Here is a 15,745-nt window from a genome sequence, read left to right on the forward strand (position 1 = left end):
AACAGACATTGTACAACCGCACAACAGTCAACTTGTGTTGCAAACTCACGTTTTGTTGTACTTGTGTTATATCAAGATAGTCTATATTCTATACTCTACTGAAAGGACTAATCTGTTTTGTAATATACAGTGTCTTAACATTACCAAATGCTGGCCCTTGATGTGGTGCCTGGTAAAGACTGTGCACTTAAAGTGAAGAGGTTAATATGAACTGAGAGTTAAATCCAATTTCCATGGAGCGCATACATGGTCTCGGTGCATGGCCATCATGTCCCTAGCCTTTTTGTAACCGGTAAAGACGCTGGGCAAAATTATGTGGGGAAATAAGCGTATGGAGGTTTTTGGCACAAAATGGAGGAAAGCAACAAATTTTTTGATATATTTCGCGACATTTTTTAGTGTATACCCCTCCCACCTTCTTTGGGGGCTGGTCCAGGTACCCACTCAGAAGGCGCGCTCGAATAGCAACAGCTGACGTCCCCTCCGTTCTGCCGCGGCCGATGACGTCAGGAGTTGCCCTCAGCCATGCGTATTGAGCTTGTTGTTGACTTGGTTGTTATGACTGAAGAAGGCCTCGGACTAAATTAAAAGTTATCCCGTCGCTGCCCCGGGACACCTACTAATGGAGGGCATGGACATAGACTTGGACCAGGAGCTCATGCAAAAATTTAGTTGCATGGGCACCACGGACAAAGATGTTCTCATCTCAGAATTCCAAAGACTGCTGGGTTTCCAGCTCAACCCCGCTGGCTGCGCTTTCTTTCTTGACATGACCAACTGGTGAGTTCGAGGATTTTTATGAGGCCTTTTCAGAGTTAGCCGCACTGACATTTGTAATTTGTAAACATTTTTCGACTACTTTTATTTAAATGCAAAGTTCTCCTGGACGAAAATAAGTTTTCGTGTACCCTCTGTTTAAAGCAGGAGGTGGCAAACTAAAACATGATCCTGTCCTGGTTTCGGTTAGCCATCAAATGGCGTTAGCTAGCAAACTACTTCTCATGACATTTGGTTAGCTGAAAAGAGCGTAGCTAACTTATCCAAAACTGTGTCCTAGCCAGCTATATAACTTAGCTAGGTAGGACAAAGATGAGATTAATTCGGCAGACAAACAAATTAGGTTTGATTGACTAGTTAACAACTTGCTACAATGAGAAAACAAAAATGATGCTTGGGATGTCAGTTGACTGTGGGGGGATGAGCTACACATAGCTAGCGTTAGCTAACTAACCTACATGCCTTAATTTAGCTAACCCAGGTAACGCTACCTAGCTAGGTAGCTGGCTACCTACCCTCCTGCCTGTCAGATAGCACACTCTGTCACGATTCAACTTTCATTGAATATTTTGGCATCTAATCTCAATCGAAGTGTTTTGAAGTGGTATTCGTAGTGTATCGGTTTTGTGCTTTTAGGTTAAATGAAATAATATTTATCTTAGAAGCATACCAGACTGTTGCTAATAACACGCTTGCTAACTATAAGCTAAGTTTGTAAGTATTGTATCGCTAACTAGCTAGTTAGCTAGCTAACCTAGCTAGGTATCGTCGGGGGTCAAAGTATTTACGTCGAGTTATTTGACGCACCTTCTTACTCATACCTTGCTTGCTACTTTATTTGCATTTTTGAAGACAAGTCACAGCCAAACACACTATCCTTTCTATATTCCGATTACTTGTTTGTTTTGGTATTAACGTTATTTTTATGTAGTGTAGCTAGCTATTTCTTTGTAATTCACTAGGTTAGCACAACAATAGTTTTAGGTCAATGTTCTATATTGTAGCATTGACTTAAGAATTTCTTCTCTATACAGCAGCATACAAGTAGTAACTTAGTGGATCGCTATACATTTTCTCATGCTTATTTTGAATAAACTAAAGTTAATTTTGAACATTATCTTTCTATTTTTGTAATATTTTTCTGTTTATTAATAGGAATCTTCAAGCAGCAATTGGAGCATATTATGACTTTGAGAGTCCGAACATCAATACACCATCAATGTCTTTTGTAGAAGATGTAACAATTGGAGAGGGAGAGTCTGTGCCTCCTGACACACAGTTCACAAAAACATGGAGGATACAGAACACAGGTTGGTACAATCCTGTCCTACCATGATACAAATACATTGTAACATGTCATGTTCTAGCAGTAGTGAACCCAGTCAAAAAAACTAAAACAATTTAGTAATTACAAAACCTACTTACTAACTTTACTGCTGTGAACATTTGTGGATTCTCATTAGAATGACAATATGATTCTTCTTCATTATAGTCATATTAAAAATGTGCTTGTGTGATGTATTGTGTTGTCATGTCCCATAGGGTCAGAATCATGGCCCCCAGGTGTTTGTCTAAAATACATAGGAGGGGATCAGTTTGGCCATGTGAATATGGTAATGGTGCGGTCCCTGGAGCCTCAAGAAATCTCAGATGTTAGTGTGCAGATGCACAGTCCAGCTAATCCAGGCATGTACCAGGGCCAGTGGAGAATGTGCACAGCTACCGGACTCTTCTACGGAGGTGAGACAGCAGGCGTACATTATAGCAGTCAGTACCTGTAGTGGAATGTAATTTATTCACTCACACACAATCCAATGTTCTTGTCCTCTTTTGCTGAAACTGAAAATAAAGCAGATTCCATGGTCATAGTAAATAGAATATGGGCTAAAATATGTGCTAGCCTTACAGTAGTGGAAAATGCATAAGTGTTTGTGTTGCTTTTTACCCTGTAGCAATCATGTACATCATGAATACATATACTGTCCACTAGTAATGATTTATGATTGATTGTTCTATAGATGTGATCTGGGTGATCCTGAGTGTGGAGGTTGGGGGTCTGCTTGGCGTGACACAGCAGCTATCTTCTTTCGAGACTGAGTTCAACACTCAACCACACCGCAATGTGGAAGGAGACTTCAACCCCTTTGCCTCACCACAGAAGAACAAGCAAGACGCCAATGAGGATAACCTAAAGGACCCCAGAGGTCCCTGGGTGGCACCTCTGGACTCCATTCAGCAAGACCAAAATGGACTCTCTCACAACTCTGTAAATATTACACCAAATGGTCTCCAAAACAACTTATCGGTAGTGACGTACAGCCAGGTATGTACCAACATTGGGCAGTGTTTTTCTCTTTTCAAAGTAGATGATGCCAAAAGTTCCATTATGCATGATTCCTGTTCATTTTAATAATTAAGGAAATACCCTTTGATTTACTTGTGATGGTAGCTTGGTTTCTGAATATGATCTATAAAAACCAATATTGTTTTTTTGCCAATATCATATGCAGCAGGGCAGACCTATGTAAAAGGCGGGAATTGGTAACAACTAACATTTTGTTGGGTTAAATAAATAATAGAAATATCAATAATGATTTTATGGAAGCAACATTCAATCAGTTGTATTTTTGCTTCAGTTTTTTACAAATATAAAGTTTACATAATGGATCGGATTATTATTTGCGAAAATCCCATAATGGCTAACCAGCAAATTGCATTCTTTTAGTGTATTTATTGGTAACTCCAATGGCAAATGATATTCCCTCCTACCTTAAATGTTTGCAGAATTAAACAAAGATCAGGTCCTCCCTAATATTGTCACTCTGTTGTTCTCAAATCTTTTGACGGGGTGATTCACAGTATTAAATTACATCCGTCCTCATTTTGTTAATCCAGTTTGTACAATAGCTTTTTATTATAGTCCCAACCAAAGTGCTGCTCGTTCTGGTATGTCAAAGGTTGTTCTTACTGCAGAGCCTGTGAAAAATGATAGAGAATGTGAACTGCATAGATGTCTATATTGATGTGCTACTTGGTGGAGTCAGTCAACTGAGTTATGATGCAGTTTTTCTGACATACCGGGGTCCTAAGAGAGCATTACTGAAACACAAAGCACGGAGGCACTTGATAAAGAGACTAGAGGAAGTCAAGGGCAAAATCCCCATCATAACTGTCAGCACCAGCAGGCATGCACATATGTGGTGGTGGCTGTACTCTGCTAGGGCCACTGAGCACAGTGATATTAAGGTGAGGAGATGGGGACACTGGTGGCACAGGAACAAACTATGCTATGTTTGCCCTACTTATACCATCATGAGGAGCCAAACTACTGTTGAGCTGGTTCACCAAATTTTGTCCTAAAATTGTAGTAAACTTAAAATGTAAGTTGCCAATGCTGACTGAATACTGAGCTGTTGGCTCGCTGTGTGCAGCTTGGGCATCTGCTGTACAGTTATTATGATAGTGCTGGGTGTGTGGTGCTTAAATTTGCTATACCGTGTTATGTCTTTCATTCCAAACCTATTATTTACACACCCAAACCCGAAGGGCCGAGTAACGCTGGGACTCCTCAAACATTAACTCTTATCCACACTTATGGTGTAAAGTAAAATATAGTACCATTCTAAGCTGATAAGTAGATGGGTTGGATGATGGTAGCTTTATGGTTTCTTGCTGTAAGTCCTAAAAATATGCCAATGTTTATCTAATGGCTATAAGCATATAGCTGACAGACTGCACTTATTGCTACACTGCCTGTCTGCCACTAGGTGGAGTGTCCTTCACCTGAGTGAATAGGTTTGCTGATGTGTGATGACGCATGATAAAGGCACAAGTTATAAGACACTCTGGGCTACATCAGTTCTGTAAAGGATTGAGTGTTTCTGTATGAATTATCTATTATTGCAGAGGAAAGTTTCTTGTTTTGTGCTAAGATCTGACCTACACATCTCTTTTTCTTTCCCACTTTCTTCAGGGCTGCCATGGGCCCTACCCTTTTGGGAAGTCTTAAGGGACAGAAACCACCACCATTAGGCAGCTCATCGGTGCTGCCACTCTGGAATCCCCCCCATTTTCTTTGGGGTTATACAGGGGTGTACCAGATTTATTATAAAGACTTGGCAACCCTCCTCACCCCATGCATCACAACACGACCTAAGATCATGGACAAGGCTGTTTGGTTCTAATACAATATTCGGCCGTTGTCGACAACGGAGTTACGCATGTATGAATGCTAAATTAAAATGAGTGCTTGAAATCCTCAGAGTCAACCACAGGTGTCTGATGTGTGGCGTTGCATTATAACGGTAGGTTCAAGTGAGAGAAATTATGGATGTTTGTGTGTGTTAGTATGTGTGTGGACCATGCACAAAAGAGAATTGAAAAAGCCATGGGAAAAAAAAAAAGTTCATCAAAGAGTTTTATATTTGACATTGATGTTCTTTGACTTTTACTTTGATTTTTCAGTAAAATTGTTTGGTTTGCAGTCATCATTTATCTGAAAAATAAGTCATACTATACAACCTTGCTTATGTTTAGTCCTAATTTATTATTCTCATCTTCAGAGTACTTTTAAAAATAATCTTGTTCTGCAATCTGTACACAAACTCAGCAGTAGTTCTTGTTGGAAGCCAGGAGATGGAACTGTTGATCTTGCAATCAGAAGGGTGTGTGTGTGTGTGTGTGTGTGTGTGTGTGTGTGTGTGTGTGTGTGTGTGGACCGAGAGGCCTCCTAAGCTATCTAGGTTAACAGAACTCTCTGTGTGTGTGTCTGTATATATACACACACACAGAGAGTTCTGTTAACCTAGAAAGCTTAGGAGGCCTCTCGGTCCCCTCTGGGCTGCTATCACAGCTAATAATGCACTGAGCTCCATGGCTCCCACTTGCATCATCATCATCTTGGAAGCCCTTATGCTCTTGTCATTGTAGATGCTCGTGTGTATGTGTGTGGGTGTGTGGTTCATTTTTCTTCAGAAGCTTTAAAAGCCAGTAGCTTTTGCGAGTGTATACTGGTTTTAATACATTTTTTCACACTGTTTGTCACCTTAGGCAGATTTTGTTTTCTAGTTCACTGCCATAACATTAGTCATGGACAATGTGGGCTGTTTCACATTCAGAGACTTCAGGTTTTGCAGATTTCTTTTTTTATGGAGGAATTTTATTGAACTGTCTTTACTCTTGATTTTTGAATATGTTGAATGTGTTGAAAACCCCCTAACTAAGTGCATATGAATGCCTATTTACATAAAATGTTTAGCGTAAATTGTTTACATATTGATGAGTTCTGATAATTAAAGGACATGATTTATTTTGCATGTCAGGGTATATATTACAAACCTGTTTATAATTTATATTGAAGTTAAAACTTTGTAAATGACTCACATTTAGTTTTTAATTGGACCGTATGATTAAATTTGGCGATATTTTAGATATGCAGTATTCTGGTTCAGTGGGAACCATTGTTTTTAAAAAAATTAAAAAACAAAAAAACAACCTTAACCTTTTAGATTGTGCATTGCAATGTACTGTGTCCAAAATCATTGTTATATTTAAAAGGAAGAGTGACATTTTCTTTTACCTGATGATTTATGTTTATCTAAATGGCCCCTCTCTTATGCATCTGGTAACTCATAAGTTTGCCACTTACTTTCAAAATTGTTTAGTTCAAATCATAGATTATCTATGCTGTGTTTTGAAGGAGAGTCATCTATTTTTGTTTCTCTAAGAAAACAATGTTAAATCCTTGCCATACAGCTAAATGTCTTAGATTGCCATAGAGATTGGACAGGTAAAATTACAATTACATTTAAAGCTTTTTTGATTGTGAACATTGTGTGTTGCCTACAGCTCAAGGACAGTGTCATTGCCTCATGAGTCAAGTCTTCCTTTGAGTTGTTTCTGTGAATGTCCTCATCCCCAGCCAGTGCACAGATATGCCTATTTGCAATTTACTGTCGCTGTCTAACTTGTGTGCAAGAGCCTGTATTTGAGTGATAAGTTACTCTATTATGTGTGTGGGTTTTTTTTGTTTTTTTTTCCTTCTCCTTTGGGACTTTGTTTGCCGTTGACTTTTCTGCACGGTGGCATGGTGAATGGATGAGCTGAGCGTTTGCATAGAGTCCTACAGTAGCACATTTAACAAGAGAAAATACAAAAATGAAACCCTTTTCCTTTATGTGTAAATGAACATTTGTATGATTAAATCGACACTTAAAAACTACAGGAGTGTGTTTCTTTAGAGCAAGGTTTTGTTTGCCTGTAAGCCCAATACTATTTAGTCCTGATTAATAAGTAGGCATTCCATGTTTTGTGCAGTTTTTGATGTATATGATTGACTGTGATCCCTAAATTGAGATCTATCAGTTAATTCAGCCATCATATAAAAGCCAGTATTGTGTGCATACTTCTGTGGGAATCAAGACCTCTGTAGCACATGTACTCTTCAACGATTTATTTTCTTGGGACAGAACAGGTGTAACATAATTAGATGCAGATAAGGTCATAACTGACTTGTGAGTCTTTCCAACATAAGCAGGGCATTTTGATCGTCATACTTTGCAGAGGTGGAGACTAACAGAACACTTGTTAGTACATTAAGTACCATTCTAAAATGTTTGTTTTTAGCTAATTATGCTTTGGATGACTCATTCTACTTTGAGAGCACTGGTTCTTAAATACCTTGGTAGTTTAGTGAGTTTATAAACTGTCCAATTTGAATAGTCTTATTTTTTGTTACTTGGAGGAATACAAGAACTCAAATTTGAGAAGACCACACCTTCATCCTCCCCTCACCCTCCCCTTTGTCGTTTTGTGCTCAAGTTCAAGTTTGTTCACAAATACACATGAGGAGGTTTATTGGAGCACCTATACTTTTCCCTAATTCATCAAAAATATACCTTTCAATATAAATTTATAATTTTATTTTAGGCAATTAAGTGCAAAACTCTAGGAGCCTAAATTTTCTGTGCACATTTCGCATTCATGTCTTTGTGCAGGCCAGTGTCTCCTCCTCCCCCCCCCTCCTCCCCACAATCCCCTCGGCGACTATGAGGCAGAACGCACAGAGTCAGTTTCATTTGGGGCAGGGCAAGGCAGGTTTCATGAACAGACAATTCAGACTGCTATACAGACATAAAAGACTTTAAATGAAGCTTATTGCATCCTGAGCTTTGTCACCTGGGTAAAACTATTCAAATTGAAGTATGTATCATTGATTTAAATAAAAGCAAATAAGATAATTAAATATCTAGGATGTCCCAGGGCTTCTGCCTATACAACAATTGAAAGGGGGCAACCTACGTGGAGGCTTGTGGGGCCTCTTGCAAAACAAACATAAGGACAGCCAGCCACTTATCCCATCTCCTACCGTTTGAGTACAAACATTCAGATAATATTTTTGAAGGTCTGATTAAACCACTTGACCAGGCCATCCAATTGGGGATTGTGGTACTTCCCATGTACTTTGTTCTAATGACCCGATGAAGTCCATATCAGTTATTTCGAAAGGGAACTCGAAAACTGTGGTATTCAAAGGATGGCATGGAATGGATTTGAGATCTATCACTGATGGCATGACACCTACCACCTATGTACATTACTTTGAATGGCAATAAAAATTGGCCTCTAAATTTAATGTGTTGTCCTGTTCTGAATGGTCTGCCATAGGGTTGTCATCATCCGCATTTAAAAGTATTTCCCTGTGGTTTTTAGATACCAACTGGCTGACAGTCTTATCCATTTGAGTGTCCTGTGTCAGTCTGTACAATCTTATCAATAAAAATGTGGATATTACAGGACCGCTCCTGTCTTGGGGGTGGGGGGATAGGGACGAGCTTTGGGGAGTAGTGCCCCTCGTTTCCCAGGAGTGGGGATACAGGGAGAGTGAGTCAAAGAATGGCCTTTCCTTCTGCTACTGGTTGAACTCCTTGAGCATTTAACCACTTTGAACCACATGAACCACCTTGAAGCACTGCTGCTCTGGACTCCATCCAGTCCACTGTGCGATGGCTTTAAAGCATCATACTCCAACTGTGATGCTGGCGACCATGCCTTAGCCTCAAGCCAGGTTTCTCCAGAGAGTAGGGGATCAGGCGCACCGTCCAGCTCCCCTGCAGCTAGCCACCAGTGGCTGCCATGCTCTCTGAGAGCTCCACGAATGACTCTGGGCTGTCCTATGAGGTCATGCTGGGTGGATCTGGACCACATCTGGAGTGCTGGCAGACTACAGACTTCTCCACCCCAGAAACAGTGTTTGATGGTTTGATATTTGATATTTTATTTATTATCATATATTTATATTTTTCATATTTGTATATGGGTGTGTTGTGTGAGTTGCCTTCTAAGTGAGGGACAAACATTTAAAAAAATTTGCTGCTATTAAAAAGTCTAACTAGCGCTCACTGTACAGATTTGGAGGCTGTGCACAGGAATCAGTCCAAAGTGTGTTTGATTCTACATTCCCGCTTGCCATTGCTGGCTTTGGGATTCATTTGCTGCAGAACAGGAATTATTTTCCAGTTTCTTATTTTTCAGAATACTGTGGCACTATAGTGGACCTCTAAGCAGCTTTAAGATACTTACTTTTTCCTAAAATGACAATTTTGGACTAAAAGCTGGGCAATAAATGTATGTAGAACTAACTGAGCCTACCAGGCAAAGCTAGTGCCCCAGTCAGTCCTGTTATATGTGTAGTTTTCCATTACTATAATATGTGGTTTATATTGGAAGTATAGGATAGTTTAACAGACTTATTTGCATAGATCTAATGATAAGGTTTTTCCCATATCCTTGGCTATGCTGGAATGAAATCAAAACCCTGATATAGACTCTTTACAAATCTGAAAAACTGAGAGAAAATAAGAACTGTGTGTTTGGTGCTTGTTTTATACATATACTTGTTTTATCGTCCTGCTGTTGGTATTGTTGTATTCTAAATACACTTCCTTTCATTGTGATGCCCCTCATAGGAGAAGTTTGATCTTCAATGGATTGGCCTAAGAAAAGAATAATTAATCCCACTTTATACTCATAGTAGGACAAAACTGTTCCATTCAGAAAAACAAGGCATTTAAAATATGATGCAGATAATTAAGGAAATTTTATATATAGAAAAATGTTTTATTTAGACCCTACAAATCCTTTAAGAAAAAGGAAAACTGTGAGTGGCCATGTTCACTTAAAGCATGTATAGTGCATATCTAGACAAATATTTGCCTTAGACTCTTCACTATGTATTGTGCAACACACCTTGGATGCCCTATCTCACCAGTGACAATACTTGGATGACAGAAGGCCATTTACATGCAACACATTTTCCTTGGCCCTAATTCAGTTATCTGTCTTTTGGGAGTTGAGTGGAAGGCGATGAAGCGATAGTCAAACTGAGGTTCTAAAGAGGTCTTGTTAATGAAAACATTGACATGCTCGTTTACTGTGAAGAGTCTGGCATGTGACTGTGATGACATCTCTTTTTAAAATCAAACACTAGAAACTGTTATATCCATGTCTCTTTCTGTGTTTACTGTTAGCCTTTACATAGAATCCTTTTTTGGGTAACCATTTTTTTCACCACATGGAACACAGCAGGGAAGTTTGCCAGACTCCCTTGATAAACTCCCCCCCCCCCCCCCCCAAAAAAAAAACCCAACAACACTGTAGTCACTTTAACTGTGTTGACACAGGTGTAATTTTGATAATCACAGAATATATTCACTGATATTAAGATATAAAACAGTTTTTAAAAATGTATATATATATAAAGCAGACAGACCTCCCATATCCCTGTTTATTTTGCCAGTGTTATAATGTTGGGCAAATTATTTATCTGTGTCTAAATGAATGTGATTCAAAATAAATATGATTCTAACTACATTTTCTCTCTCTCGCTCTCTCTCATGCATCTGGCTCTGTTTGCATATGTGAGTGTCTGTTACAGAGATGGTTGCAGGTAAACTGTTTAGGTTTTTCATCAGCCACTTTGCCACAATTTAAGCATGCTGGTATTTACTTTGATGCGTTTTACATCTGCTATACTGAGTAAAATCAATAAGTGAAACCTAACAGATGTAGGTATCATTGTCGAAGTATGAATAAGAAGAAAATAATATCCAGTGGTGGGAAAACCACTAAACAAAAATAATGATGCTGTCAAAATCCAATTAAATGCCTCAAAAGGAACTCAGAATAAAAACAATATAATTCCTGTACAGAAAGCCATTGAGTAATCAATGTCCATAAAATGTTTTAATTATTCTGTGGCTATATGAGACCACAACTCTTATAGTAATGTGGTAAGGCAATCCTAGTTTTGCCAGACCATTTACTACATAGCATCTTTCACACTAGTTTCAACAATATGACATCTGAAATGTTTGTGAATTTCAAAAAGAAACATGGTCTGCATGGTCTTGTGTGTCTTACTGCTCAGAGAAATACCTTGGTTCCCAGAGTCCTGCTACTACATAGTGTCTTTTTTGTACCTTGTAGTTGTTAGTTAATAATAATTAAGAACCTTTGATCTCTAGTTTGGACATTTCAGAAATGTGAGGTGGTCACTCCCATACATAAACCCTGTATAACATTAGCCTTAAGAAAATAACATAGCTAACGCTGGCTAGCTAATTAAATCATAATTTCCTCAAAACACTTAATGCAGTGAAATCACTGATATTTTAAAAATGTGACTAATCTTTCATGCTATATAGCTAGCCAGTGAATAGTTCTGTTGGTTTTCTAAGGCTGTGTTCACATTGTGAGGAAGAAGTGATTCAAATCTGACTTTTTGCATGAATGTGTCACAGATTTTTTTTTTTTCAGGTTTATGTGGACGCATATCTGATTTATGGTCATGCGACATGACTGAGAACAGCCAGAGTGGTACTGATGTAGCTTTTTGCAGCTTTTTGCATATGCTTAGAGATGCTGTTATCAGCTGGCAAAGGCAGTGTGGTTAAAACAACAATTGAGGAGAGCAGTAATGACAAGAGTCTAGCTCTCCATCTTTTTTTGCACCTTTTTGACCTGATCATGCACATCTGGCACATCCATTTTGCCTGTTTTAATATCATGCATCACCTCACAAATATGATGTGTTTTGATTTTTGTGGCACAGCTAATTTGTGCAAAAATGCATCCATCTGTGCATGCAAGGGCAGATGTGTTCACACTTAAGACAGAAACAGGTCACATGATTGGGAACTGTAAAGATAGGCGACTCTGATTTGAACAAAAAACAGTGTGGCTTGTAGAAAAATAAGAATGGGGCTTGTAAAAACAGCCTAATATTAATTCATTTTTGCAAGCCCTGAGTAGCTAAAACCCTTAGATTAATAAGTACAGTGTTTGTCATCCCCATCACAAACAAACATCCCTCATTGCAAGCCAGCAAGTTACATTACATTTACAGCATTTACACTTATGACTGAGCAAATGAGGGTTAAGTACCAACAACTACTGTATGTGACAGTTCTTTCTTGACCATGTGGGTGTAAAAGCAATGCACAGAGAGTTCTTCATCGCTATGGCATCTTAGCCAGTAAATCCTGTGTCTCAGCTGCTGTTGGGGTGACTATGAAGTGTCTAACAACAGGAGGCCCATGAACAAACCATCTTGTGTGGACTTGGGGGCACAAGGCACTGCCACAATCTCCACCCAGAGGTAGCTGACTCCCAGTGGTGGAAAAGTAGACCATCATTCTCCAAGAGAAAGACAGAGCGGTAAGCTTTCATGCCCATCCCATAAGGCATAATGGCTGATTCTCTGACTTCAACCCCTCTCTCCTCCACTGTGAGATCAGTGCTAGCACTGGGTCCTTGGCTAGGGCCTTGTCAGTGGCAGAGGCCCGCACCTTCAGAGCCTCTGTGTTACTTTTGAGTCTCTCACAGTGATGACAGTATTCCTCAAAGCATGGCCACCATGAGAGGGCATTCGCCCCAAGGGCCGCCCTATGCTTGATGGTGAGGCAAAATTCCTGCAACACCTCAGTCCACCTGGAGATCTGTCCCTCTGGCTCCTTAAGCCAGGTTAGTGATACCTGATATGAGTGCAGGACACAATGGGAGACACAACAGCTGTATTCAGGCTTGCTCAAACTGGCTGCAGTAAGCAACCACATGCTCCACCCCCTCCTTGACCAGAGAGACCACAGCACGGATTCCTGAGTTACTGGCATCAATGTCTGCTGCTAACTGTGGGAATGCCAGTTTTAGTGCCTTAGAAATGCGTTAGCGCAGCTAGGTGTGGAGTGGTGGAGGTGATTTTGAGCATGGCTTCTGTGGATGCAAGAAGGAAATCTAAGAAGATGATACAGTCTTCTTCGGTTGGGTCTAGCCAGAACTCTTGGATGTTCTGCTCTCCTAAGCACACCTGAAGAAACTTCTTCACTCTCATCACCCCTCTTCCACTGGTGACTGAGCAAAACTGGATTGTAGTGCTCTATCAGCTGGGTGGGGTGCCATTTGTTGTTCCAGGTAATATGTCAGCTTGCAGTAGTGAGATAATTGAGCCAGTATCCACGAGTGCACTAAGTGCAGTCCCGGCAATGACGCATTGTAGCCAAAGCCCAAAGGCCTGCTATCGAAGATTGTTTTCTTCCAAGGCTGTGCCCCTCCACACCCCCTCCCACTCGAATCCATTTGTTATTATCTATTCCATGAAATCTGCTTTGTTTTGAGCTTGAATATTAAATAAAAAAAATTTTGTTTGCTTTCTCAAATATTCAATATAGTGTAACTACTTCATTGTGCTTATAATTTAAATTGGTTATATCAAATGGGCTGTGCCAATAATAGTCATCACCTCTGTCTTTAACTAGTAATAGCTATGATCGAATTGAAATAAGTAAAATTAAAACTTGTGAAAGATTTTCCCAGAACCAGAGGCCATGAAGGAATATTGGTCTTTTTTAACCAGTGCACCAGTGACAAACTTGCAATTACCCAACTTCCACAAATGCTTCCAAAATCAAAGACGACAACTTAAATCTCAGAACATTTATCCTTGCCTATAAAATACTTCATTCCACTTCCAATATTCCTCAATGGAATTTACAGAGAATTATTAACTTCACATGAATCAAACAACCATACAAAGCGGGGTAGTTAAGCTAAGCTGTTTTGACTGATGACTAATCCCAGTTACATTTGCATTGAATAGTTTGGATGCAGATGTTGAAGCTAATCACTGTTCGTCCCAAAATGATTATCCCATTTTATGAGAATGTTATTTTAGAGTGGGGAGGTGAAAAGAGCAAGAATGTCAACTTCTTGCAGTCCTTCAAACTGCCATGCAAATGAACCCACTATGAGAAACATGCTGAATAAACAATGTTTACAAAAGAGACCAAATAAACCCTTGTTTGAGGCACAAAAACCTTGAAAGATATCTACACGGATTCTCTCACCCACCACTCATCAACGTTATGCCTCTATTATCCCATAAATCATATTTAAATCAGTAATGTTGTTGCTTGAACAACAGCCTTGTACAGATGTACATGCAATATAAATAGACATGCATATAGAGATGTGATAACCTCAACCAAATAATTTTCTACAGATGCAGTCCTCTATTAGAAAGCATTTTATTCAATTTCTTTACATAAACCTTTTAGTTCACATAGTTTGTAATGTTGTGCTTGTCTGATTCAGGTCATACCCCAGCATATCAGTAGACCTGAGGTCAGGACTCATTCTAAAATCTAGCATTTCTTGTGCTTGGGCCACAGTGTTGCTGATGAACTCCTCTGTCTCACTGATCCAAACTTTTCTGAGATGTAAGTCACAAACAGATGCCCCTGGAATTCTGCTGGACAATTTCCTGATACAACTTGGAATGCTTTTTTGTTTTGTTTTTTGTTTTTTTACGGCATTGATATTGTAGGCTGTGTAGGTCCTAAGGCAGCATGGCAGTGCCCCTCCCCCATTAGCCAACTCACACCCTTGGTTGTGGTGTTGGTATGAAGTGTTTTATGTTTTATGTTGTGTCCATTTACCATATAATGCTCTTGTTTGAGGGTTGACCAGCAGGCCATTCCATTAATCATTGCAGTACACCCACTCCTAGAGAAAGTATCTAATTTGGAAACTTTCTCTCTTACTGTGGACTACTAGAGGCAGTGAAGTCTAAAGAATTTAATTTCATGTTTCTTCTGAGGTCCTCTTACATCTGAGAAATCTCTTTATATAGGGCCATATTGGCCATATCAGCACATAGCAAGTATTGTAACTGAATTCTGTTGTGAAGAGGAAGTAAGCAAAGTTGGTATTTTTAAGGATATGATGGTATGGGAGGTCAAACCCACACAGAAACTGATTGAAATGCATGACTCCAATTAACCTCTCTTTTAGATGTTTATCATCCTAGAGTTTTTCCATCAGTTCCCTTTACCATTTATACCATTTGTTCAATAAAGATATATCGATGTAAAATTTTGTGTGGCTTATATAGATATTTAAAAATGGTTCACAAACCTTTTTTTCTCGCAATCGTGTATACTCTCCAGCCACTTTATTAGAATCACCTTGTAGGTGTATAGTTCAAATCTATAAACCATCTGTTGAGATGCATGGTTCATGTTAGCCAGTCTCTATTCCTTCATCAGGGTGGCTGACAAATTGCATGTGGCAACAGATGGGCTTCAGCCTGTAGTAGTGCACTAATAAAAGGTATCCATATGATAGGTGTACCTAATAAAATGTCCTTGTGTAGGTAGGTGTTTAAAATAAAGTGGGGCGTGTGTACGCACACGCACACGCACATACACATATATATATATATATATATATATATATATATATATATATATATATATATATATATAGAGAGAGAGAGAGAGAGAGAGAGAGAGAGAGAGAGAGAGAGAGAGAGAGAAGCGAGAGAAACAGAATTATATACAGTACAATAAAATGCACAACTTGAGTTTCTAATTCTTCCAAGTCTTTTTAAATGGAAACACAGCAAGAGTGTGAG

At 39.2% G+C, this 15,745-nt stretch overlaps 1 protein-coding gene across 1 annotated transcript; it reads left to right on the forward strand.

The window, feature by feature from the left end:
- Positions 1 to 490: 490 nt before the first annotated feature.
- ilrun (inflammation and lipid regulator with UBA-like and NBR1-like domains) lies at positions 491 to 6,997 on the forward strand. The gene is made up of 5 exons (XM_027000573.3): positions 491 to 780; positions 1,933 to 2,087; positions 2,320 to 2,517; positions 2,796 to 3,100; positions 4,751 to 6,997. Exons 1-5 carry the CDS (start codon positions 623 to 625, stop codon positions 4,784 to 4,786), a joined length of 852 nt encoding a protein of 283 aa, XP_026856374.1. The 5' UTR covers positions 491 to 622; the 3' UTR covers positions 4,787 to 6,997.
- Positions 6,998 to 15,745: the final 8,748 nt, after the last annotated feature.

The sequence above is a fragment of the Electrophorus electricus genome, chromosome 7, assembly GCF_041902795.1.
Source record: "Electrophorus electricus isolate QZ-2024a chromosome 7, ASM4190279v1, whole genome shotgun sequence".
Classification (NCBI taxonomy): domain Eukaryota; kingdom Metazoa; phylum Chordata; class Actinopteri; order Gymnotiformes; family Gymnotidae; genus Electrophorus; species Electrophorus electricus.

Excerpts from the sequence above, each read along its gene's own strand:
- ilrun (XM_027000573.3), top strand. The coding sequence starts at position 623 with ATGGAGGGCATGGACATAGACTTGGACCAGGAGCTCATGCAAAAATTT. Across the intron at positions 2,518-2,795 it reads TACCGGACTCTTCTACGGAG|ATGTGATCTGGGTGATCCTG; the intron begins GTGAGACAGCAG and ends ATTGTTCTATAG. Across the intron at positions 3,101-4,750 it reads CGGTAGTGACGTACAGCCAG|GGCTGCCATGGGCCCTACCC; the intron begins GTATGTACCAAC and ends CACTTTCTTCAG.